The sequence below is a fragment of the Saccoglossus kowalevskii genome, chromosome 17 (genome assembly GCF_978046115.1).
Source record: "Saccoglossus kowalevskii chromosome 17, keSacKowa6.1, whole genome shotgun sequence".
Lineage (NCBI taxonomy): Eukaryota > Metazoa > Hemichordata > Enteropneusta > Harrimaniidae > Saccoglossus > Saccoglossus kowalevskii.
This window is the reverse complement of record NC_140657.1, coordinates 16757113-16784867: the sequence shown is the minus strand read 5'-3', so window position 1 is coordinate 16784867 and position 27755 is coordinate 16757113. Positions and strand designations below refer to the sequence as shown.

General features: G+C 36.0%; 1 protein-coding gene across 1 annotated transcript; it reads left to right on the top strand.

Annotated features, from left to right (window-relative positions):
- Positions 1 to 17536: 17536 nt before the first annotated feature.
- LOC100368938 (adenylate kinase 8-like) lies at positions 17537 to 27355 on the top strand. The gene is made up of 10 exons (XM_002735536.4): positions 17537 to 17654; positions 19102 to 19186; positions 20344 to 20507; positions 21017 to 21167; positions 22201 to 22272; positions 23131 to 23331; positions 24087 to 24218; positions 24784 to 24873; positions 25499 to 25640; positions 26822 to 27355. The coding sequence occupies exons 1-10, from the start codon at positions 17571 to 17573 to the stop codon at positions 27150 to 27152; spliced, it is 1452 nt and encodes a 483-aa protein (XP_002735582.1). The 5' UTR covers positions 17537 to 17570; the 3' UTR covers positions 27153 to 27355.
- Positions 27356 to 27755: the final 400 nt, after the last annotated feature.

Genomic DNA, 27755 nt, shown 5'->3' with positions numbered 1-27755 from the left:
AGCCAGTGATCGCGAAAGCAAATCATCGCGAAAGCCACTCATTGTCAAAGCCACTCATCGCAAAGCTACTAAATATTATATGAACAAAAGGTTCACCAAAATAAGAAACTGCCAGAACAATTGATCACTGGACAGAGAGTGGTAAAATTACTGGAATATATTCTAAATTAAAACCCAATGAATATGTAAATTTAGCATAGACACATTATCTGAATGATAAAACCCTGAATTTAAAATTTAATGGTAAATTAGCAAAATTTAAACGCAGTGAAAATTAGTCATTTTACAGTAATTGAAACACCACATGGAAGTTTTGTTTATTTGACAGAAAACTACATGTGTTTATCTGATTCTGTAAATAGCACGAGTGCAAACAATAGGAACAAATGACCAATAATCGTATAATTATTGGGAAACGCCACGGAAAAGCGAGGGTCTCTGACACAGTTTCGAGTTTAACCCACTGTTTTAGTCAGAGTTGTGTAAATTGCACGTTTCCCGATTTAACTGAATTTTGAGAATTTTAAAATTGAATAGTTTAATGTTAATCATTCATTGGTTAACTCTTAGTAATACTACACATCGGCTCGTCTCTATTGTTCTAAAAGTCCGATAACCTTTGATGGCGGACAGTATTTGTTTAACGTAACTGTGAAATTTGTTCTAAACAATACTCGTTGAAGCGGGGGAGTCGTCACCTGCGCATGCGTCAGATGGCCATAGCGGGTCATTGTTCACAAACAATCGTCTAACCATGAGCCTTTGCGTTTATCATGCTTGGAACTTAATTCCCGTGCGTGTGTGGGTGACGACTCTTCCACTTTAACTATTTTGTTTTTTCATTAATATTCGTTGTTTTTTAGAATGCTTTTGTTCTCATATGATCCATGTTAAGAATACAACTATCACTTCACTATTGGATTCAGTGTGCTACTATACAAAATGAGTTACAAGAACACTGATAACACGCAATCCGCGAGGGCTGCATAAACAAAACACCTAAAACTGCTCAAACTCGCTAAATTCGCAGTATAATATCATTAAAATATGGCAACTCGGACGCAAATAACCCGACTAGAATTCCGGGATGAAGACACGTTCCTGAAATTCCACGGAAATCCGCTCGTTGCGGTTGTTCATGTGCACAGAGGACAGGACAGCACACAATATAAAAAACATTGTTACGCCCCTTCAACTGGGCGCTATATTGGCTTTGTTTAATGCCGCAAGCCTGGCTTGAGGGCATTTTTTTCAACTGCTGAGTGTGCAGCCGACCAAATTCATACTCTCTCTAAAGAAGGATGAACACGCTTACTATTAAATCACAGGTTTTGTACTGCTATAAGCCGTTAATTGCACAACATATTAGTCTAAGTTTCATTCACAATATTCTGGCCATCAATGTGTTGATAGAGTAAAACATCACGTCTACGAGGTACTGTTAACTATACTTGCACCTGGGAATTAGGAATTACATTCAACTTTTTTTTCAGAACGTTCACAGTGTTGTTGCAGACCAAAATTGGTGAACCTTGATTTGATAGACCTGTTCACATTATCCGCAAAGGCACACACGAGAACACATATTGAAGAAACATCGGAAACAACAACAACAACAATAAGCAACAAACAATTTAAAACTATGAGAAAGAACATAACCCAAGAACCGGATAAACATTTAACACCATCTATATATGACATGACAGAAGCGGCGTACTCTCGCGATATCTCAAAAGAACACGACACTACATCACTTACAACAACAGATGACAATGCAAGCACGGCATCTGATGTAACGGAAGATGTTACAACAGAAGGTATTACTACACATAATTAAATGTAAACGTTATTATTGCTTGATATGTTTGCATGTTCCAAACTGAATTTCCCTTTTCCGGGTTCATGTGCAGAGTATTATGGTCAAAAAGCAAGATTACAGACAGTCAGCCATATTTGATCTGATTGTGAAACTATAATTGCCATGAACATGTATCATAGCATGTATAATTTGAAGAGAAAAAAAAAACATGTCAACAATACATTTTGAAAAAACAAGATGTTGTCAGTTGGTAATGTTGGATTCAAACACAAAACAAATCACCAAGAACATGTATCTCAACATAAACAATGTTTGTATCAAATTTGAACAAAAAGCGACAAATCCTGTCAAAGAAACCACATTTTTCAAAAAACAAGATAGATGCCAGTCGGCCATCTTTGGTCTGATTATGAAACAAACTAATATGAACATGTATTCCTATATTTATGATGTGTGTGCCTAAAAGCCTTTGTGATATAGTTGCATGGTCAAAAAGGAAGATGGCTACCTGTTGGCTATCTTTAATCCAATTGTAAAACAAATTGTTGTGACGGTAATCTAAAACGTACAATGCATGTACCAAATTTTAACAAAATTGCATAAGATACCACATTTAAAAAAATTGTTGCCAGTCAGACACATTGGATTGAATCAGTAAACCACTGCATGTGCATATGTCCCAGGTAAAGTACTAGACACATGCAAATAATGAACAGATTTGGTCCACAGGGTTCTGAAATATGACTCTAGACGGAAGGAAGGTCCTCATTTCGAACTTTTGAGCTGATTGTTTGGTATCGTGTTCATTTTTATGAGTTTATTGTTCACGTTAGTTTTGAATCATATATATTTGTTTCATTCAACATCACACTGATTCAAGAGAGAAGAATACTGAAGATGATTTGGTGGATGAGATTTAAAATATTTATACTGTGTAGTGGGCATGTCTTCCAACAAGCTTTGGATAAAAGGCTTCTCCATACTTTTGCAATTCTTACTAGAGTTAGCTAGACCACTATAGTCTGGCTGAATCTTAGTGTTGTTATAAAAAGTGTATATCTAGAGTATGTAATAAGAATATCGAATGGTGGTATTGAACATTTGTATCTCGTATTCTAAAGAATACACACACGATTCACAACACTCATAAAGGTGCCAGGAAAATTCTGCATGAACCACTCTAATGTGGTACATACACAGTATCATATATTGTTCTCTTCTCAATGAGAGCTGAGCCAACTGATTGAAGTAGAAAAGATCTAAGCTATGCAGTAGAACATCAATTATTATGTATATATAGTTTTGATACATGTAATTTCCTTACACTTAGAAGGAGAATGAGCCACAATATGCCATGCACCATTCGAGGGGGAGGTCAGCAAATTTTATGCAAATGTTTGTGAAGGGCCATATATTTTTATGTATGCGACTTTCAAAAATCACCGGCCTACCCCCCTGTACTTTTTGTCCAGACACTGATTTCGAGTAAAAAATCATTACTGATAATCATGATAGTAACTAATAGGACATTTGTTTGATAATTTAAAACTAAAAGAAGCTCCCCTACAAAAACAATGTTATTTGATCTTACTGTGTACTACTGATGTTATTCACTCTTGTTTGTTAAAGATTGAGAATATTCACAAAGGTAGTATTATGATTGCATTGACCAACACCTAGCGGAAGTAGGTGCGATCACGTGCTGCCTGAGTACATACTTTGCGATATACTTGTGAAACCTTATTGTTTTCCCGCTTGTATTCATATTTGTTTGAAATATAGCAGTCTGAAATGCCATTGTAAAGTGACGTAATTTTATTTCAGTCACACGCTACATTGTTGCTGCATTCGATGTAAACAAAAGAAGGAGTTCTAATGTGACGTAAATATGGCGTAAATATTTCACACGTTTTCCAAATAAGAAAGACATTACAAGGCGCCGGGACACTTTTAAACACAGAAATATCGTTTTACGGACTATTGTTTTTATCACCCAATGTACAGTAATGAATGCTATGTACACTGTTTTCTTTTCTTACTCAGTGTTGGATGGATGCAGTATGAATAATGGTGGCTGTCAACACAATTGTATCATTGGTAGCCATGGTGATTATCATTGCACATGTTACCCAGCATACTACTTAAACACTGATCAGAAAACATGTACATTGATATGTGACATCAACAGTAAGTATTATTACACATACACACGTGTGTATCTGAGCCCTAGTACAAACGGAAATACTCTTCAATTAGCAGGCAAGTTGTTTACAATCAAAAAAAAATTAAATAAATAAATAACATGGACACATAGAGGTAACATACCACACAAAACGGGCAACGCAATGTAAATTATTGGAAGAATATGATCCCTAACATCACAAACTGGTTTGGAAGTACAGTACACTATTTGCCAACGGATCGGAGACAAGTTAGTGTTCGAATTACCACACTCAGCAACTAACATGGCCAGGTCTGGGCTGCATTATGTGTGTTTATAATACAAAATTCAATTGTCTGACAAAATGAAGGGCAGAAAATTGAGGTCGTTTATAATAAAATATACATTTTTATAATTTAACATGAATGTTACGAATTCATACTGACCAATCCAGGAATGACAATGTGATATCATCATGGGTTCTAATTAGAATTAATCAGTTGGTTCAAAATTATCTAATCATTGGGCCATGTACAAACATTTGACATATACACCGAATGTCTTAATCTACCAATAAGCGGCCTGCAATTAAGTTGCAGCTCAATCATGAAGATCGCGTCAGCTTACATTTGACGGTTTAATGAAGTGTTTGGACCCCTTTAGTGTCGACTAGATAAGATAACGTCTGTTCTCCTAGTGAATCTCTGTTTTAAGTATACTAGTACATTTTTTAACTCAATTACATAATGACCAAACAGCGCCTACACACTGCACATCGTAATATCTATGCCGGATATACGAATACTTCTTGACCAAAGCAGATTATCAGTATTGGCAAATTGTTGTGAATACGTTTATAAGCAAATCCCAATCTTTCAAACTTTCACTGTGTCTTTATTTTTAAATAAATGGTTTATAAAGACCATTCTCCCAGGTGTTGATATCAGTATTTTCAGCACACACTACTATAAACAAGGGTCCATACTAATAATAAGTAAAAACGTTTATGGAAGTTGTCATCATTGTGATTTACTAATTCGCCTGTACAATAGTTAAATTGAAACATTATATTGGTGTTTCAACTTCATGCCAATATTTTCAACGATATTCTATTTCAGAAAATGTTTTTGAGGATCGTTCACTAACTGTAAGGTGTTATCGAATTGAAGTGTCCCACGACCTTCAGAACTGGCATGGCGCTAACGCAGTGTGCTCTTCTCTCGGTGCCGAACTCGTCCATATAAAGAATAAGGAATTGGACGACTGCATCTCGGATTGGTTATTCAACAATTATAGATATGGTGATGTGTGGATTGGTCTCCGAGATTCAACAAACACGGGCAGTGTTTCTGCCAATAATTATCAGTGGACTGACGGCACAAAATTGACGTCTGCAATTTTCCAGAATTGGGCACCCAACGAACCTAGTTATGGCGCCTCCTGTGGACAGCTTTGGTAAGTTGACCTCAAATTGATTAATTGAACAACGGGTTTCGAAATTAAAATAACATTGCTTGTAAATTCATCCAAAAAATGAATATTAACCATTGGTGGTTCTTCAATTCAACTAACTATCAATATGTAAAAAAACAGAGCCAAAAAAAACAATAGACATACACACACAGTATACGAATACACACTACATAAATCACTGAGATTAAAAAGGCGTAGCTTACACTAATCACAAGCATATTTTGAATAAAGTTCAAAAACAGACACGTATTGTATTCTCTGTTTTACTATGTTCGTTCATCTGTCCGTCAGTGCATTTGCACCTATATATTGAACATCCGTGCCTATTTACCTGCCTATATCGAATTCACCTTAAACCTGCGGACATGCCTTACGTATGTGTCAGTCTGCGCATGCGAGTTCCCATGGTGATGCACTGAAGTCATGCGATCAACTAATCAGTGATGATTTTTGTGCCGTCTTCCAGGGGGAAGGTCACTCTAAATGGCTGGATTCAAGGCTTCACCTATACATCAACTTAATGGCATACATATGCATATTAAATCTAGTGATAACAAAACATTATTTAAATAAAAAACTCAACTATGATGGTCTTGTGATACATTTTTACAGCATGAGGACGAATCAGAGTATATTAAATACACGTATATTAAATAGCACTACCCAGGTCATACAGACGTTTGTCACTCGCAAAATACTTGAGCAATTACATTTGTGTTGCAGGAAGGCAATGGGCTACAAATGGGACAATAATTTCTGCAATCGAGGGGCCCGATACTTATGTGGATATGAAGGTATGATGTTAAGTTTTGAGAAGTATGTATTTGTTAGGTAATTTCCAATGAATTTATTGCCATAGCAAATCGGAAAACATGTAACAATATGTTGATATAATTATTATTTTCAACATTATTTTTTTATTTCAGTCTGCTGAAATTGACTGCAAACGATTGAGGACTGCTATGATTATTATTTATAGTAGATGGACTCTTCATCTGTAATTCCAAATATGAAACCTCATTATGATTTAACAATTATTATTATCCTTCTAATGAAGGAGTACTGCAATCAAATAATGAATGCAACATTTGTCTGGAATTTCCCCATTTGCTACGATTTTCAATTTTCAATAGATGGTCATGACATGCCTTTTTTTCTATAATATATCGTTATATAAAGGGTCAAAAATGGAACATATTATCTAAGCCAATCATATTATTGGAATTTTAGTGACTGTAGACGACGATACCATATCGTTTCGGCCAGTGAATACGTGACCATAACAAATTTACAACATCTCAAAATACTATTATTGAATAAGAATTAATATGTTGTATATTTAGAAAAGATTGACTCTTAATAGATATAGCGAAGTACATCTTACAGGGTTAAAAGAGACGTTATGCGATTTTTGATCTTAATTGTTCATGATCCTTATGTAATGGCTACGATTTAGCACATGAATGTTACATTTTATCTGATTTAATTTAACGCTTTTGTCGGCACAGTAAACAAACGTGGAAAAGGTAATGAAAAGTACGAAATCCTGAACAAAAATAGGCACATCTAGGGATATGGAGCCACGTCTATGTTTAAATATATGGGCCTGCCTGTCAATCATGACATTATAGCGATCACAAATCCTGCTATCTGATTGATGGGAACGGTCAGCCATATATCAACGGGGAATCTTAGCGATCTTCATGTATTTCAGGCATAAAACACCAAATATGCCAAATAATATTCCCATGACCCCAAATAAAGTTACAGAAAAGATGCTTCTATGAGACCTACAACAACATATACATGTAATGTAACAATTAGAACACAATGCACAACAGCTGGTGACACAATTTATGTTGAAAATATGGTAGCCTAGGGTGTTCACAATTGTTAATAATTTACTTTAGGCTGAGTCTCCTTGAAACAGTTACAGTTCTGTGAAGTGAAGTAAACGACGATTGTTGCAATCAATATTTCGTTTTTCCATCCACAGTTGTTCAATACGGTAAGCATTTTGTTACTAACTTCAGAACAGTGAAACAATAACGAAAAGGACATCATTGTTTCACACAAGATAGCTAATAATGAGGTAAATGTTGGGCGTGGTAGTCACATTAACAGTCACATCAAAGTGCATATCTCACACTGTTTCAAGGGAAATGTCGGACAGTTCTTTCCAGTAGTCGAAGCATTGACTCCAATATTATGTTTACAGTGTAATAATAATATTTTGAGATGTCAATTTGATATGTTCACGTATTCACTGGCCGAAACGATATGGTCTCTACGTTTACAGTCTCTAACATTCCAATAATGTGGTTGGCTTAGATAAGATGTTCCACCTTTGACCCTTTATTGATGATCTCTTCCGGTATGCCTTGTAGTTCCTGCAGTGGTAACGTTGACTTTGCTTTTATTCCCCTTGACATCTCAACAAATAAGGACCAGTTAGACGTTCTAGTGCCGATGAATATAAGAGATCCTTACAAATAAAAAAAACAAGGACAATGGATAATTTGTATTGTTTCATACTCTGTACTAATGTCCCATGCATTTAAAGGGCGATAGTCGTCGCGTCACGCATGCTCAAGATATATGGGTTTCATATAAACAAAGATATAACCGCCATAGCTGGTCTCAAGCCCAGTTGAGAGAGGAGGAGGGTTGGGCGTAAGCTGAGCAGCTGCACCCTGTAAAGAAATACGCTACAAAAACTTCGATGAAAAATAAACCAACGTTACTTAAACCTGGGAGAGGAAGGAACTTCTAGTAAGAAGTATATGACGTGCTACAGTGAAAGCCGAAAGAAAGCTGTAACACTGAAGAGCCTTTTGTCAACCAGGAATATTTTGCCAATGGGCACCTGAAACATCAGGACAATGTACGAGACTGGAATGGTGGTACAAGTTGCAAAACTAACCGGGACTGCTTGGACTTTTTGAGACAAGATGAGGAAAATCTGATCAAGAAGATCAAATTGAACCTTGTTCAATGTTATGCCCTACAGATGACAGCAACAAAGACTCCAAAGACTAGTTCTATGAGTAGTTGCACAATGTTATGAGCAAGTTGAGTAAGAATGACATAAATATCATAAAAGGTGATGTCAATGCCAAAATTGGGGCGGACAACACCGGCTACGGGGAGGTGATTGGAACCCAGGGAATAGGTAAACTTAATGAATAACAATGGAGAGTTGTTTGTAAATACATGTTCAACATACAACTTTGTCATTCGAGGCAGTGTGTTCCAGCACAAACGGATACACAAGGCAACATGGGTGTCTCCTGATCAAATTGACCACATCTGCATCTCTACGACCTTCAGAAGATCACTTCAAGATGTCAGAGTGATGAGAGGAGCAGGCATTGCTTTAGATCACCACCTTGTGGTAGCAAAACTCAAGCTAATGTAGATGTATAGCAAATCTGGTGAGGATAGAAGGAAGCCAAGGTATAATGTCAATTTCCTAAATGATACAAAGATTAGGGGGAAACTCAAACTAGCCTTAGCCAACAGATACCAATCTCTCCTTGATCTGCACAATGATGATGATGAGACCCCAATCATCCAAACCCACTGGAATGTAATTAAGGGGCAATAAGCACAACATGTGATGAGACCATGGGCAGGAAAAAGACACAACAGAAAGAGTGGATATCTGCCGAAACTTATAGCAAAATCCAGGGAAGGAAGGAAAAGAAAGCAGCAATTAACAATAGCACAACCAGAGCATCAAAAGCAAGAACTCAGGAAGATTATACGGCTGCAAATAAAGAAGTTAAGAGAAGTGTCAAAGTGGAAAAAAGTAACTTTGTAGAACGTCTGGCCAAACAAGCAGATGATGCTCTGGCAAAGAGAAACATGAAGGAGCTGTACGAAACCACAAGGAAGCTTGCAGGCAAATTCAGGCAGACAGACTTATCAAAGACAAGGATGGCAATGCAATACTTGGCGAGGACAAACAGATCAGTAGATAGGCTGAACACTTTGAAGAATTGCTCTACAGACCTGCACCTGTCAATACACCTACCATACCTGAAGCTGACACTGACCTGCCGATTAACTGTGACAAACCTACTAAAACAGAGATCGGGAAAGCCATAAATCAACTTTAAAATGGTAAAGCATCAGGGCCTGGAGATATTCCAGCAGAGGCACTGAAGGCAGAGCTGGACCTTTCAGTAGAGGTACTATACACTTTATTTGAGAAGATTTGGGAACAGAAAGAAATCCCGGCAGAGTGGAAAGATCAAAATTCCAAAGAAAGGAGACCTCAGTCAGTGTTCCAACTACAGAGGGATCACTTCTCTCAGTACCAGGAAAGGTCTTCAATAGGATTATTCTTGAGAGATTGAAAGGACCGGTTGACCAACAACTGCGTGACCACCAGGCAGGCTTCTGTAAAGACAGATCATGTACTGATCACATTGCTACACTGGGGATCATAGTTGAACAGTCCATAGAGTGGAACTCCTTCCTGAAAGCTTTTGACAATTTAGACAGAGAGTCACTTTGGAAGCTGTTTAGACACTATGGGGTCCCATAGAAGTTTTTTTCAGAATGATCCGTAACTCATACAAGGGAATGACATTCAGGGTGGTGCATGGAGGAAAGCTGACAGATAGTTTGGTCTAATCATCCACCAAGATAAGACAAAGGTCATGAAAGTGAATACTGTGAAAGAGGAACAGATCAGACTAAGTGATACATCTCTTGGCGAGGTGGAGTCTTTCACTTACCTTGGCAGTGTTGGGGATAAACAGGGTGGATGTCAAAACCCGGATTGGCAAAGAAAGAGCTGCATTCCTCCAACCAAGGAACATTTGGAACTCCAGAACAATATGAAGACAAGCTTCGTTTGTTTAATACAAATGTAAAGTCTGTCCTGTTATATGGAGCAGAAACCTGGCGTACCACAAAAGTAACAACCCACAAAATACAGACCTTTGTAAACAGATGCCTGCAGACAATTCTAAAAATTCATTGGCTGGATAAGATCAGGAACCTTGGGCTCTGGAAGCAAACCAGGCAGCTTCCCATGGAGGAAGAGATCTTGTGGAGGAAATGGGGTTGGATTGGCCAAACTTTGCGTAAGTAACCATCCAACATCACCAGACAAGCCTTGACATGGAATCCACATGGGAAGTGGAAACGAGGAAGGCCTAAAAACACCTGGTGGAGAGACCTCAACGATGATGTTAGGCACTCAAGATCCACCTGTGAAAGTGCGAAAGTGAAGTGATAAACCAAGCTGGCAACTTTGACTGTTGTGCAGATCAACGAGTACAAACTGAGATGTTACAAAGCTTTAATTAGGAATTGTTTAGGAGTCATCGGCGGTAATTAGTGCAAGTCGCGCCTGGATCAAACCTCATACTTGTGATTTCCAATAGAAAAGCGCTTTGGATTGTTGGAAAATCAATGTTTATCAACACAAATGTTGCACTTGCGCAGGGCGACGACCACCGCCCTTTAAGGTCAAATAAGCACTGCTAGTATAACATACAAAGTTGTGTATCTAATCGGTGTAATTTATAGCAAAGATAGAAACTATTAAGTAAATACACCTTTTGATCATGTGAACAGTTTTCATGCCATTCTTTTATTCAGGTACACCTGTTACTTCGTTTGTATTGCGATTGTAAAAAACACTTTTATTCATATGCGTACTGAAAACACACTTGTATCCATGCACACATTGTAAATATCAGGAGAGTCTACGTCATTCAAGGTACGATATACAAAGAGGGGGAATCATTCGGACGTCAATGATATACAAAAAATGTACGAAGAAGGGACATCACTCGGAGGGCAGTGAAACACTGAGGAGGGGCGCCACTCGAATAGTGGTGACAAATTAAGAAGGGCGATCTTCACATCGTGGGTGATTCTGGTAGCTCTATATTGCAGAGAAATTATACAGTGATAGAAAATAAGGTTAATTGTGTGTACTTAAAAAATCACTTACTTTCGGCTAACTCCTGTTCGATCAATGACAGAACGTAATTATCGTGTTTATATTTGTCCAATTGGTCGGAGAAACCAAACGCGTCTTTTATAGTGAATACGGGTACCACTCGCTGTAACTCGGATAAGATTGCCTAATAGATGGGAAAAGTATTGCTGAAAATTACAACTGTAAACTCCATATCAGCATTTTGTAAATGAACGAGGCCGAAAGCCACGAAATCCACCGCAAAGAAAACGATAAAACTGAAAGAATCAGCAATCAGTTGCATTGCCAGTGCACTATGTTAATTTACATAAATACAAAGTATGTAATGTATGTTTAGCATTTGCTCATGAATAATTCAACACATAACATTTGACGCAGATTTACAAAATAAGTCACAGTTATCTGTAGTAAGTATACGTAACATATCATATGAACGCAATTGTACAAATTAGACACAATATGAATACAATTGTTTACAATTAGCATGAAAACAAAGAGACATTTGTGGATTTACTAGAATAAACCACCAATCAATAGATCACTAGAGTGGTACAATTAAAGTAAAGCTAGTGTCTGTTTCGATTTCCCGATATATTAAAATTATTGGGGGCGTGGGGAAGTAACCTGCCGAATATTTTAAATATTTTCTTCAATATCTGGTATAATGTGGAATTCATTGGCGTTCATTTCTAATCTCTCGTATAACTCGTATTTTAAAATCTTAAAAAATTGAAAAAATAAACACGCTGAGATATTGAAGAAAATATTTCATTAGATTTAATAATTTCAAACAATGTACCACAGTCCCTGTGAGATAAAGGGACTGTGAATGTATATAGTATTCAAGCAAAGTGGTGATTTTATTTTTAATGTAGTCATGGCAACACTATTAAAATAATAGTATTCAGTTGTAACGAGTCCAACATATTGTTACATACATATCAAACTATTATACTTATAGTTGCCATGGCAATATAATACTAAATAGTTGTTGTTCATAGTATTCACCTAGAAAATGTAAAATTTTTACGTTATGATGCACTATGGTTAAAGCGCGGTGGTCGTCGCGCAGCGCGTGTTCGAATTTCATGTAAATAAACAATGTATTTTACACGCGTTGTGTACGTCGCTATGAGTCCCATATCGAACAGGACGCGGCGTAACGACCATCGCCCTTTAATATAATTATAGGCAAACGAGCACATCCAAATCAAAGCACTCAACACGGACTTTGCGATCAGGACAATATGGCGTCATAATAATGTATGATATGGCAGCCTTTAATCGTCTGTAAACAAGGATACACAAACCCAAAGTTGAAAATCTTGAGAACCAAAAATGATATCATAGACACATTTTGTTTTCAAAGCTTAAGACATTTGACTTATAAATACGTTGTTAATTACTTTAATGTACTTTTCATAAATATGTCCGTCTCTTTTAAATCGTGTGATGTGAGATAAATTATAATTTGGCATGATGTCATATCAGAGGCATCATATCAGAGAACATGTAATCATCGTCGACTTGAAGTTGTATGAAGGCAACTACATAATTCACACCATTTAATCGTAAATAATACATGAAGTAGACTATGCCCTAGTCTCTTGTCGCTGCGCTACGGTGATTCCGGCGTATACAAATTGCCGTAGAGGGCAGTATAACAAAAGGTTCAGAGACTGAAAATCGAGTTTACATATGAAGATAACACGTGTTTTAAGTACCACTTCAAACTATGGGAGAAGTGAAAAAAAAATTTTGCAACATATTGCAACTGACATTTTTGTCTGGATTAAAGGGCGGTGGTCGTCGCGCAGCGCGTGTTTGAATTTCATGTACATAAACAATGTATTTTACACGCGTTGTATACGTTGCTATGAGTCTCATATCGAACAGAACGCGGCACGACAACTGCCGTCCTTTAATTTGCTGTAGTTTGTTTTTTTGTTTGTCAGATTAGATGTTTTCTATATAATTAATTATTATGAGTGCGTTTTTCGCAAATTTGTTTAATTGTCAACCACTTACCTGGGGATATGGCGGTGTAGCAACATACATGCATTGGATGTCACGTGATTTCAACATTGTTGTGATGCTGATGATGATCGATGACGTGGCGTTGTCTAGGATACGTAGATTGCGTTTATCGGTGGCTGTACACGTAGTTTTGTAATACGGGTTACCAACCCAGCATCTGAAATGAACAGTTGCTTATGATGTGAAACTTGCTGACAATGCAAATTAGTTAGAGTTGAGTGGAGTTGGGTATTCTGGAAAAAATGGGTATATGCAGTGGTCACGCCCCTCCAGAGGAGGGAGCAATTGGAAAGGTATGTATAAGTGTGGCGCCAAATGAGGTTCGTATTTTGAGCCACGAAGTCTGGAAAATGGGTCTACATTCAGCAACTGTAGTTGAAAATAATCCTTGAAAATCAACAGAAACATTTTTTAAGCTTTTAAGTATTTCTGATTTTTTTCATATTTCGTGAAAATAGTATACATTTTACATATTGGCTGCTTTGCTTGGAGCATTGGCCTGGCTGTTTTGTTGTCTTGTGCTTATCATATTCAGAGATGGTACTTCCTCTCACACCACATGTAACACTCGCCAAATCGGCCATTTAGGATGCCTAGAAAATTTGTTTTAAAAAATTGCAAGCTGGACACCAAGAGAAAAAAGGCATACCAGGCGTTGCAGGACAAAATGTTGGCACATTCATGAAAGATAAGTATGTAGTACAGACAAGACACCGCGAAACAGAATTACACTAGTCACATTCTTCCAACCACCCTCCGTAGTTTCAAATGGTTGACTCCTAAGTGGCTGGCTCCCTAACGGCACCTTGTGTCACACACCCCGGTTATCTCCCCATGGCAGTGTCGCCATCATGGGGCTCCTTAGTTACCCACCGTTCGCCGGTTTTGTTACGCCAGTGCATCAATGCAAACTTTCCACCGCAAATCTTCTTCTCAATATCATTGGCCATCTGGAGAATGTGTGGCGCTCTGACAAGATGGTGACCAACTTTTCTTCCAATCTCGATCCAATTGGGAATGATGAGATCTCGCGACGGGAAGGCCACAAGGCATCGAACATTATTCACAGTACCATTGTCTTTTACTTCTTCCAGCATTTTCAAAATTTCAGTTTTACTCGGTAGATGAATTCTCCATTTGTCTCTGAATTTAGAGCGTACGTCCCCATAGTTACGCATAAAGAACTGCATTTGCATTGTTTTAATTTGATTATATTTAATAAACATATTATTTTGAAATGTGTCTCCCTCTGGTGGTATAAGAACCTGATCTATCGTTACTTTACTACCACAGTCTCTTTTAAAGTCGTTTAATCCTGTGAGCGATACTATTTTACTCAGTTCCTCGGCGTCGAATGTCTCTGAAAGCGCTCTCTTGGTGTTAACTCCTCCTTTCTGCGTTTGCATGTGATTGTGAAAGGGTATTTCCACAATACTTCGATTTTGTGATAGAGCAAATGACAAGGCATGTCTGAATGGGATATAAAGTGAGGAAGGCCCAGTTGTGTACACAAACATTGGTAGAAGATAGCGTTTCGATGTGTTCTGTGGTGTACTCCAGGGTGTACTGAATAGTCTTTCGAACTGCAATAACAAAAATGGAGTTGAATCAGTTGACACAAGACACACTTTAGGCCAAGACTTTAGGCTAATGCATTTTTCCTTTCATCGCGTAGACTAATAAAAGAAATAACTCCCCTAAACGCTCACTGAGGGCGCACTCTAAACAAGATGCACTTTGTTCACACGATTCCAAGAATTACGTTTTCTTGTCTGATTTGGTGAGCAACATTGTTATCACCAACATTTACAAATTTTACACACCACATCCAAGCCTTTCATTCAGCGAGGGTTTGATTTGATAATATTCATTCTTACAAAAAAACAATAGAAATATAGTTATTGTTATTCCCTCGTAGCGGTTCTTACTAAGTCAAAATCCCAGTTTAATGCTACTCCCTACACCACCATGGTTGTATGTGACGAAACGTGAAGACGGAAAGTGAGGGAGTGTTTTATGTCGATCGTGTTGCTTCAGTTTTCATTGGACATTCGCCTGTCTTAGACTCCGCCAATAATCAGTCAAGGGCACTCACCTTGTAATCATATGAGCCGTTTAAGGACACAATAATCAGACAAATGGTGACAGTAAGCAGAAAAAGGCACAGATATGTGAGACGCAGTCGCCGACAAGCCATGAATACTGGTAATAACAATCTTTAGTGTGTTTATCGCTGTTAATAATTGATTGTGCCATTAATGATAAACTCGCATATAGTCTCGTGCGACCTCAACGGCAGTAACAGGTTGATCTAAAACTTCACGAAGGTCCTGTCTGGTTTTACGCCCGGGGGGCAGTTGATACATAGCTGGGTAGGGAGGTGCCCCTGAGTGCTCAAAAGTGTGACTATTTTTATACCTGGATAGTAGCAAAATCTATACCCATATTTATACCATTTCTGTCACCACTGTTTATTCCAAATAAAACAGTTACCGTATTTGCTCTATTAGAAAAGCATCTCCAATAGAAGCACTTGTAAGCTGCATTGTATATTTATTTATTAAAATATGTACTTTGACCATAGAAACACCTCTGTCACTTACATAAGAGCATATTATTATCACAATGTTCAGGTTATTTAGGTTATTAAATGGGAAACAACAGTTCGCTTTCTCTTTGATCTCCTTAGGGGTCCGCTATCAGAAACGTGGGGTTGAACAAGTATACCAAATCGGAAAAATATTACCGATATTTATACCTAACTTGACCAGAAATAAGACCGATACTTATACCTAAAGTCCAAAAAACGAGACCCATTTCAGGGGCACGTCCCCATTAGGCAAGTTTTATGTATTGCCCCGGGGTTTTACGTTGCATTTCAAAATACTAGTACCGCTACGTCTTTATTGTGATGCTACGCCGTGTAACTGGAGTAAATGCATATTCCATGTGTGAGCGGTACCGTGGTACAGTGCCGGGACTACTTCAGCGTGTAACGATCTGACAAAATTAACGACGTCGTAAACAAATTGAGAATTTTTGAAACATAAAAAACGTGGGATATAAAAGGGAATAAAGATGCGTGTACAATTATATTACAATTACGTTGTGTCCCGCTTTTCAGACTCGTATAGTAGTGCGATTCGTTTAGTGAGGTCGGTTCGTCAGCTTGTAGTTATTTACTAGTACCTTACTCGTTTCTCATTACAGACTCCAATTCACTGCCGTTGATGGCGTCATTTTTGATGATTCGGCGCGTCAGTTGGTGTTTGGACAGTGTACATTCCTATAAAAATTAACACAGATGAGTGAGCCTGTGAAATAACTGACTGGTTTTCGTCTTGGACTGCTTTTTCCAGTTTCTCTCTTTAGCATTTTTTTTATTCGCAAGATGTGTACATACAAGTATTACGTGCGTTTTGTTCAAGCCCCCTTGATACTCTCGGTCAGTGATACTCTCGTTCAAATCTCTTTACGCAATCACACTTACGCGTCCTGTTAGTCTGGTTCCCTGCCCAAGTTTTCACCGCTGAGGGCTCAAAGAAAAACAAGGTCCCTTTTCTAAAACCGCCCTCAGCGTTGAAATGGGGCAGGGAACCAGACTAGCGTCCTGTGACACTATTGGTTGACACGAGGTCACATACCGTACACCCTTATTATATAGTCATTGTGCATTTTTCTCGGTTTTATTTTTTGGGGTGCATGATATTTATGTTCAACCATGGATGTACTACTAGTACATCCATGGTTCAACCATGGAGATAGAAAAGAATCTCAAATTGTTATGACTAACATCGATAAAATAAATACATAAATTGCTGATCAATGAGGCTGTTTTCACAACTGCAAAAATTACAATTTTTTTACGTTTTTTTTTCTGATCAACCAAAGACATTCGAAAAGATCTTCTAATGTCTTTGGATCAACTGAAGCAAAACCGTGACGGTGCTCAGTTTTACTTGTGTAACGCCTTTAAATGACACTTGACCTCCCAGAGGGCTGGTACTTCAGCTAATCAGGGTTCCTTTTACGAATGTGATTGCTTTTAGCCAATCACGTTCTTTGTTATATTGTCAGCTCAGCTCCCCTAGCAACTCGCGCAAAACATCATTTTCAAAATGGATGCCACCAAGAAGCCTCTGAGAATTCCCCCGGAATTTACTACATACGCTGAAAGACATGGAATATTTGATCTCTATAAGGTAACCAGTTACTGGGGCTTGATTTTAAACAGTGTTATATAATTGTGAGTTTGATTTTATATCATGTGGATCATAGTTACCATCGTTATGCATAACCGCCATTGAAACCAGTGTCAGGGTTTGATGAAATTGGTGGTACAACGAAAGCCCCTAGTTTGAATTCCCCCAGTCGATTACATTGGTGTCCTATATATGTTCAACATTTTTGCTTGTAACTTCAATGATTTTCTGATTTGTTTATGTTTTGGCCTTGAAATTGCGTTTGTAATGTTCAGAATACTGTGTATCCGATTTTCATATTGTCGTTTCTTGGATATCACGGGTCAGTCACAGGGATCCAATCAAGAGTAACCACATAATCGTCATACACTGACAACACTGCTTTCATTTGATATTTTTAAAATATGTGATAGATTACAGATCATTTCAGATTATTATTTAATTTCGTTGTGTTGTTACACTTAACATAAATTCCTTTCTTGGTACTGGTAGGCAGCATAACAGGTATTCATTGACCTCATGTTTGAACAACGTTACCATGGAAATTATTCAACATATACTGCATTTTCAGTCACATGAGATATCCTTAAAGGAGAAAGTTTTGAGACTTGATGTGATTTGCAAAGAGTTTATACACTAACGAACAATTATAAACTGCGAAGTCAGTTATATGTTTCAATGGAGATAATGACTCCATAGAATTATTACCACTGCTCCAAGCATTCAAACAGCAATGGAGTGGGTTAGCAAACAAATTTGTTAGTCATTTAGCAGTGTTGCTTTCAGACAAGCATCCAGTAGTATTTTAACTGATGTGATTGTGAGATTGTGTGTGAACATGATAAACCACTGCTTTGATAATGCGTAATCAAAAGGCTGTAGTGGTTTGACATGATGTGTTTTTACCAGCTGGTTTGAAGAAATCATGTAGTGGTGTCGCAGTTTAAAAAGCAGATCTTGACGCTTGTTAATTGGTAACTGATCATCGCTAGCAAACTTGCTTGCTAACGTGCTGCATTAGCACACTCTACCTTTAACTTGATTCTTCTGAGGACATGTGGTCGATTTTGAGAATGTTTCCAGTTTGTAAAATTTTAGTAAAAAGGTTGTGGAGTTATCATAATATTTTCAAAAAATAGTATACCTATTTATTTTAAATATACTTAAGTAAGGGCTTTATAGTTCTACTTCATGTACTCTGTGAAGTGAATGTATAAGCATTTCATGTGAAAAAAAAACCTTATATCGCACATTTATTAGTGTAAAGCAAGCCTTTTCATCATTGTTAATAGTCTATAGTTGAATAATCTCCAAGCCTACAAAATGAGAACATTTTCAGTTTTTTGTGGAATTATATTATAAATCCTTTTACATGTAAAACTAATATCACTCCAGATAATGGCTTACTACTGTGCGTGTTATATAATACCTTGTGTTTTTATTTCAGAGACTCATAGAAAGAGTTATAATCAATAAACCTGAAGACCCTCTTGAATTTCTTATTGAGGAGTTAAAAAAAGATAATGATGACGGTAAGTTGATTATTACTATGCTCAAGCAACTCAATCTACTTTATCAAAATCATGTTTTACTTTAATCCTAATCTTGTCAGCCTTATGGTACTTTTACATTGACTTGACTACGTAAGGGTTAAATTATGACAACATACCACTACATGCAGTGGTATATCAAATAGAAACGAACATTAAATTTTGGGTATACATTTCTAAATTTAGGAGATATATCATTATTGCTGCATAGATAGTAGATCAACTGTATACTGTGAAATTTTTGCTGAAAAGACTTTTTGGGTGTTTTGTATGAAATTTATTTTCACTAATTTTTGCCAAATTGAATGTAAAAAATAGGAAAAATGGTCTATTCACTGGATTTTATTTTCACTGAAACAGTATTTTACAGTACATGGCTCAGACAGAAAGAGCTACCATTTTTAAAAGCTTGTAGACAGATAACAATATCAATGTTTGGCTAATTGTGAAGGAAATAACTTACTTTGTGTATGACTTATTCATACTTTATTATTCTGGTATATCAATAAATAGACATAATATTGGCTATTAAGAACAGAAATTAATTATTGTACATCATCACATACTGTGTAATTACACAATATCATAGCATAAACCTGAATACTGTAAAAGGGTTAATTATTCACTGAGTTTTAATTTAGCTTATTTCGCTGACTGGAAAATGCGCTAAATTAAAACCCAGTGAATATGTAAAATTTAGCATAGAACACATTATCTAAATGATAAAATCCTGAATTTAAAACCCACAGAATATGCCTGAAATGGTAAATCAGTGAAATTTAAACCCAGTGAAAATTAGTCATTTTACAGTATAGGAAAAATGGTCTATTCGCTGGATTTTATTTTCACTGAATCAGTATTTTACAGTACATGGCTCAGACAGAAAGAGCTACCAATTTTAAAAGCTTGTAGACAGATAACAATATCAATGTTTGGCTAATTGTGAAGGAAATAACTTACTTTGTGTATGACTTATTCATACTTTATTATTCTGGTATATCAATGAATAGACATAATATTGGCTATTAAGAACAGAAAATTAATTATTGTACATCATCACAGACTGTGTAATTACACAATATCATAGCATAAACCTGAATAGTCTGAAAAATGTCATGTTTGTTTTGTTTTTTTTACAGTGCCTGCAATTTTGATTCACGGACCACCAGCATCTGGTAAAAGAACTATAGCTAAGTTAGTGTGTAGCAAACTGAGAAGTGCTCACATTACACCTCAAAATATCTTGGAAGATGACGTTTCACCAACAGTTGCCAGAGCTAAAGAATACCTTGCCAGGAAGGAGGTAAGCACTGAATCTCTTTATATAAAACTACTATTCTCAGCTCAGTGTGCAAATAAACATTGCCTATTTTTTTGGGATGAATGAAATCCAGGTTGGAATCAAATTTGGGGGATGTATTTATTTTAGAACACTAGATGTGACCTGACACTGCTTTGTATGGTTCACCTTTGTGTTCGCCTTTCATTGATTCTAATTGCTTGTAGATCAAGCAATTTTTGTGGATAATCAATCAAACTTACCGGTAGTACATGCACCATGCAATATAGCATTGCTTTGGAATTAGACTTGATGATTTGTTGGTTCTATCCTCTAATAATTAAGTGTTGGCTGCTGGTTCAGAGACTGTACACATTGATTGTTGTTCAGTAAAACATCTCTTATGATACAAGAATTTAACTATATTCATGTTTTTTTTTTTTATGATGCTATCTTATAATTTCGCTTGATGTAGCAATCACTGCATTTTTCATTGATACTAATTTGTTTGATGTTTTCATTTTTGCTTTTAGGAAATCCCCACAGCGCTGTGGGTTGAGTTGATACAGAATCGTTTGAAGTTGTTTGACTGTGTGAAGAAAGGATGGGTCCTGGAAGGTTTCCCGCAAACCAGAGAACAAGCTAGAGCACTACAAACTGTTGGAATACATCCCAAACATTTTGGTGAGTTTGAAATTTGGACTTAAATGAAGTTTAAACTTGGACTGGCCCATTATTCTTTCGATAAAAATTCTGATGGTCCAAAATTACTGCCGATCTATCTGTAGCTTATTCATTGCAATTAATTATTCATTATATGCCATGACATCATGGAACCAAGTAGCGGAACACTTCCAAAATAGGAAAGTAGGCGTGCAGTTGCGCAAAGAATTCTACACACATCAGGATTGTGTGGAACATGTGAGTTCAAAAGTTGCCTGTGTAAGTAATTATATGTGGCTGCTTACAACCATGCCACTTGTTAGCATAGTTACCACCACAAAAACTTTTAAATATTGAGAGAATGTTTTTTTTTTTTCAAAAATTTACAAACACAGCAGAAATCAGTTCAAGGTGAGCTGCTTTGAACATTTTGTTTTGTTAGGTGTTTTTAATGAAACAATAATTGGAATTGGTATAATGTTATAGAATCGTCTCTGAATTCCTTTGAGTCAGTGTGTGATATGTCTAGACACTACTTTATTTTAACTGATATAATCCAAAATACAGTGTCACAATCCAATTTTTGAACTGCACTCCATCGACCATCTCCATTCTAGTACTTGTTTTCGCTTTCAGTATTGGATTTTTATATTTTCAGAACTTTTGTATGCCCATCTTAAAAGACTCATGATAAGATTATAAAATGGCAGAAGTACCATGTAATATGTTTATTTTATTTTTCAAAATAACAAACATTGTTTTGAGAGATTTACAATTACACCGTATTTCTCTATTTCAAGCACATCTCCAATAGAATGAACATAAACCATAAATAGAAGTTTGAATAAACTCGACATGTCATTTATTTTATGTTGTATCATTGTAATATGACTTATTTAGTGTGCAAGATGCAGTAGACTTGTAGTCAACTCATGTCGGGTCAATGATACCAGCTGTACTGTTGAGATATTATAGGGGCAATCTTGTATGCAGGTTATAGCTACTGGTCCTATTTTTCATGTCAATGATTACATATTTTCTTCTTCGTTTGTAGTATTGCTTGATGCGCCTGATACTGTACTCATTGAACGGCAAATGGGAAAAAGAATTGATCCAGAGACAGAAAGTAAGTACAATTTTTTTTGTACTTTGTACAATGTTTTACAATATGTGAGTGGATGTCACTGGTGCAACACAGTCAGTTTGAGACCTAAACACAATAAAATGAAAATCCCATGTTGATATTTCTAAATTAGTGTACATCTGTCACTACTCATCTATAACATCTCATCTTTACAACATTTATTTATAACTATGTCCAACACATTTTTGGTTAATTATCCATTTTGTGATTCATATTATCTTTTTTTTTTCTTTGTCTTTTATATAACTTTTTGAATATCCAGTGTTGAACATGATAACAAAATAATTTATGGTCAGCCAAAAATTCGTCCATTTATTTGCGGTTTCCACATTTTTAATTGCTATTCTGCACATATCGTCCACCATATCATAGGTTATCTTTGTTGTCACACACAGTACTAAGATCGCGATATTAGATAAACCATGTTTTTGTGATCCGGTCACATGATTAGCAAATTTCTTCAAATTAAAATAGCGACAGAATTTTGAAACAACCAGTGCCTCTTTAAATATCAGGTTAATATCTTGCCAACATATAATTATTAATTACTATTGTTAAAGTTGCTCTCTGAAATCATTACTAAAGTTTTATTGGGAGAAATATCTACTCAGACGTTCAAATTTCAATGATGATTGATTTTGTACTTGTATTTCATGTGCTAGCACTTTTGAATAATTATTGATTTGTTATTATATCCATTTTGTCCGTGTTTTAATACGTATAGGTAAATTAATTACAGAATAATAAAAGATTTGGATGTTTGTCAGATACTTTTAGAATCTCAAATTAATTGAGCTACTAGCTTTATATATAATCTAATCTTGTAAATTTATTCAACAGATGTATACCACACTACATTTGATTGGCCAAATGACCCAGAACTTGTCAATCGTCTTGTGGAACCAGATGACAACAACGAGGATGCCATGGTAAACCGTTTAGTTGTCTACCATCGACACATTGATGGCATTCTTGATTGTTACAGTAAAGTTACCAAGAAGATAAACGCTGATCAACCAAAATCTGATGTCTTTTCACAAGGTAATGATCATAATCTTTTGTTAAAAACAGGACAGAAAAAATGTGGATTTATCGGTAGTAGTAGAAAATGCAATTGCTTTAACCTTTTCACCAACAGTTCCCTCTTTTCATCACAAATTCATAAAATACTAGTAGTCGTGTTTATGGTCTGCGCTTTACTTTCAAAAATTGTGAGAAAAATAGCCAAAATTTTTGGATAAAAATGAAAATTGACTAAAATTTTGTCTGTTGACTCCAAAAGTAGGGTTAATTGCCAGAAATATTGAAAAATATAAGAAAAAAATGTAGAAAAATTTTGGCGAGAAAATCTGGTGAAAAGGTTAATATTTCAGCTGAAATAAATTTTCGCTGAAAAAAACATTCTGGATGTTTAGTATGGAATTTATTTTCACTTATTTTTGACGAGTTGAATCTAAAATATAAGAAAAAAGGTATATTCGTTGGATTTTATTTTCACCGAGTCATTCCTTCAGTGAAAATAGCAAAAATTAATTTCAAACAAAAATAAAGTATTTCACAGTACTATTGAAGTGCATATATCAAGGTCAAACTCAGCAGATATCACTGATAACACTCTAATAACAAAATCATTGAAATGTATGAAATTTTCAGAAAGATTTATTTTATGATACAGAAAACTATATCCTCATTTGTTTTTAATAACATTATCACGTTTATTATGCTATAGAATAACAAAATAAATTCCTAGCTTACCTCATTCAGTATTGATGACTGCAATCTTTTTTACTTCATAGCTTGGACGTTTTTGAACAGTCAGTTGAGAACAGCCGCTCCACACACTCCACGTATTGTGATTCTTGGACCTACTGGTAGTGGCAAGAAAACACAGGCAGCATTGCTGGCTAGCAAATATCACTGTGTTTCAGGTGACTACATTTATTACTATCATCTGAAAGCTAATTTTTCCTGCTAAAAATTTGTGTGGAATATTCTGCCCATTTTTATGAATTTTTCTATAATTTCCCTGCTATGTTTGGATCAAATTTCTCATTGGTGGTCAATATATCTCTTGTCATTTGTTTGTACGCTGTTTGTTAATTTAATGTAATCTTGGTTTGTTGAGTTGTGTCGACCACTCATTATATAGTATAGAATCGTTTAATTTATCTCTGTTTTGATCAGGGGTATCCTGGTTAGGACATTGAATGTGTCACGTCCTGAATTGTATTGATTTAACGAGTTTGTAATAGTTTCGTGTGTATTAAATTAGTATTGTGAATATTCAAATACGATAGTTTCATTGCATTTAATTGTATGTTAGTGCACGATTATGGATGAAGTAGCAGGACGAAGGTATTTCTGACCGAGCTTGGTGACAGTAGGTATATCTCTGGTGTAGTGTAATATCTGTATGGATCTGAACTAGTCCTGTGAATGTCTTGAGAGTGTAGTTTATGAATGATATTAAAGGCTGTGCTATATTATTTGCAGTGTCCACTGGTCAGCTAGTGAAAGAAGCCATTGCTAATGAATCCAAGATGGGCGAAGCTCTTAAACCGTATGTGGAACGAGACATGATGAGTAAGTTATCAATGTGTATTTCATTTCATCAATACTTGCTGCTGATGACATTCATTATCACAGTCCCATGATCTGTAGATCCAAACAAAGCATGGTCAAACCTAGCTCTTGGTTTTATAGCTTTCGCTTGGAGTACTGTAAAATACTTTATTTTCGTTTGGAATTAATTTTCTCTATTTTGGCTGAAGGAATGATTCAGTGAAAATAAAATCCAGCAAATATATATCTATTTTCCTATTTCCACATTCAATTCGTCAAAATTCAGTGAAAATAAATTTCATACAAAACACCCAAAAAGTCTTTTCAATGAAAATTAATTCCAGCTAAAATAAAGTATTTTACAGTATTTGTACTGGATGCACTTCACCTTCGCCATTTGTAAATATTTCAAAACTCTGATCAAAAAGTTCAGCAACTGTATTTAGTTTTACTCATTATTTAAACAAGAGAACCTTCATAATAATTTATGCACACACACATCTCTGGTCACAGTGTCATGACCTGATCAGTGAAATTCATAAAAATAACGACATTTTCGCCGCAGAAGATCATGGTTTTACAAGCATTCCAAATTTTGGGATAGTGCATGAACAGGCCACCTAACAATTCTCTTATTATTTTTCAGTCCCAGATAATCTGATATTGAATCTTTTAAAAGATCGTCTATGTCAAATAGACTGTGTTTCTAGAGGATGGGTGTTACGTGGATTTCCAACAACAAGAGAACAAGCTGAAAACCTTTGCAGTGCAGGCTTTGAACCAAACAGGTAAATACCAGTATTTTTATTTTAAATAATTGCTTGTATCAAAATTCCAGAGTAGATAATAACCCTATATGCTGTTCAAGTCAATGAACTATCACATAAATTACATTTTCAAATTTGTTTGCCAAAACAGAACTTTTTAAGATGTTTGATGATATAAATACACTGTGTTCAAGTGTCACATTACACACCTTCACGTACGAGATACCATATTTGCTCTATTAAAAGTGCACATGAACTAATATTTACAGGTTATAAACGGCGAATGTGGTTGTTTGGTAGCATATTTGGTGGGAAATAATAACTAAGCCTAAGTTTGATTATACACCTGCAATCACTATGAACAGTGCTCACAATTCAACGATTTAGATATAGCTAGATATTTTAGTCAGTTTATTTAGTTTCAGGGGTGAAATCACAGGTATTCTAGTGCCACATATAAGACCTTGCTTCAGCCAATCAGACTGCTAGATTCAGAATAATCATGTTATAACTGGGTTTATTTTATGCTGGATCAAAAAAATATTATTTATTTTGATTGTACACTCACACATTAAATAGAACAAATTAATAATAATAATTCAAATTGTGGAGTTATTCTTACTCTATTTTCAGAAAGATAATTATTATATCATAATTGGCATTGAAATTGTTTTTTTATCATGGGACTGGTTTTCTCTGGGGTAAGACAGGCGGGTATTAATGAGATTAGATCATTGTGTGCTTGTCTGTACTTTATGGTGCTAGTGTTATTTTCATCTACCATCATGTTTTAGTATAGTCTTTTGGACGGGCACTTTAGAAATGAGTTTTAACCAAACTTCCCACTATTGATTGAATTCAATAAATTCGAGTCATTCACACAAACAATAAATAATCAAACAAGAAAATTGACTTATAAGCCATATGGTTACTGAATACTCAATAATGGCTTTCATGTTATTATTTTTTTGGCTATAGTCTCAGCGTTTCATTCCAGATTTTAAAAATAAAGTCACACAACATGAGGGATTTGTTTTAAATCGGTCATATTACAAATTTATCACACTTATTATGTTGTTTAGACACACATTCTCATACTGGCTCAATGATATCATTCTTTTTAATAATTGTTGAGTGTTTATGTAAATTATATATTGTATCGTATATTATCTCTTATTCTCAACTCAATTCTTCTTGCACAGAACTTTTTTCTTGGATGTGCCAAATGATTCTGTTATTGAAAGACTTGTGCTGAGAACTACCGATCCAATTACCGGTGAGCGATACCACGAGTTGTACAACCCGCCTAGAACTCAGGAAATCAAAGATCGTTGTCGCCAACACGTAAAAGACACTGAAGAGGAAGTAAAGAAACGACTGGCTTCCTACCAGGCATATGCCAGTGAAATTGCTGATTTTTATGAGAGTGCACAGCATGTGAACGCCGATCAGGATCCACACACTGTATTTGAATGCTTGGAGAGTATGCTGGTGAACCCTCTGCCAAAGCGATACGGTGGAGGCGATCAGTGAAACTCAGCAAAGACGATTACCTTATATTCCTATTGATTCAGCAATTTAATGTTGATGGAGGCACCGCAGACCATTGCAAGTTGACTGTTATCGTTTTTCTCTTATGCCCTGGGATTGTCAGTTTGGATATATGTGACATAGGTGTTTCTTGATTTTTGTAAATATTCTGATTAGTCATAAAAATAAGAAAATATATTCAGTCATACGTTTAGTGGTGTAGAAAGCATTATCCAATGTGTTTGCCTTCTCTCACCATCAAGTACATCTATACCTTCCACAGACATTCAGCATGGAGAAGTTTACAGCCAAGTGCATTAGCAGAGTAATTCATCTAAGCTTACATATAGCGACTTGGACATCCTCCTCACACACATTTGTATGAATTTGTTCAAATTTGGAGCTGGTGATAATTAAAACATGCACACAGTAGACGTAATCTCTTTATTAAACAGTCATCCCAAGTCAGTACAAAAATAAAAAGCTACCGTATATAAACAACACAATGCGATGCGATTTTTGTGCACGGTAATTGAAATCATCTTTGATCACCCTCCTCCCCTAAATCAAATTTGCTGTGTGAATGTTTTGATTATGCACAACCTC

What these genes read in the sequence shown, in the direction of transcription:
- LOC100368938 (XM_002735536.4), top strand. Translation starts at nt 17,571, where the DNA reads ATGGATGCCACCAAGAAGCCTCTGAGAATTCCCCCGGAATTTACTACA. An exon ending in AAAAAAAGATAATGATGACG is followed by an intron (nt 19,187 to 20,343) that starts GTAAGTTGATTA and finishes TTTTTTTTACAG; the next exon opens with TGCCTGCAATTTTGATTCAC. An exon ending in AATACCTTGCCAGGAAGGAG is followed by an intron (nt 20,508 to 21,016) that starts GTAAGCACTGAA and finishes TTTTGCTTTTAG; the next exon opens with GAAATCCCCACAGCGCTGTG.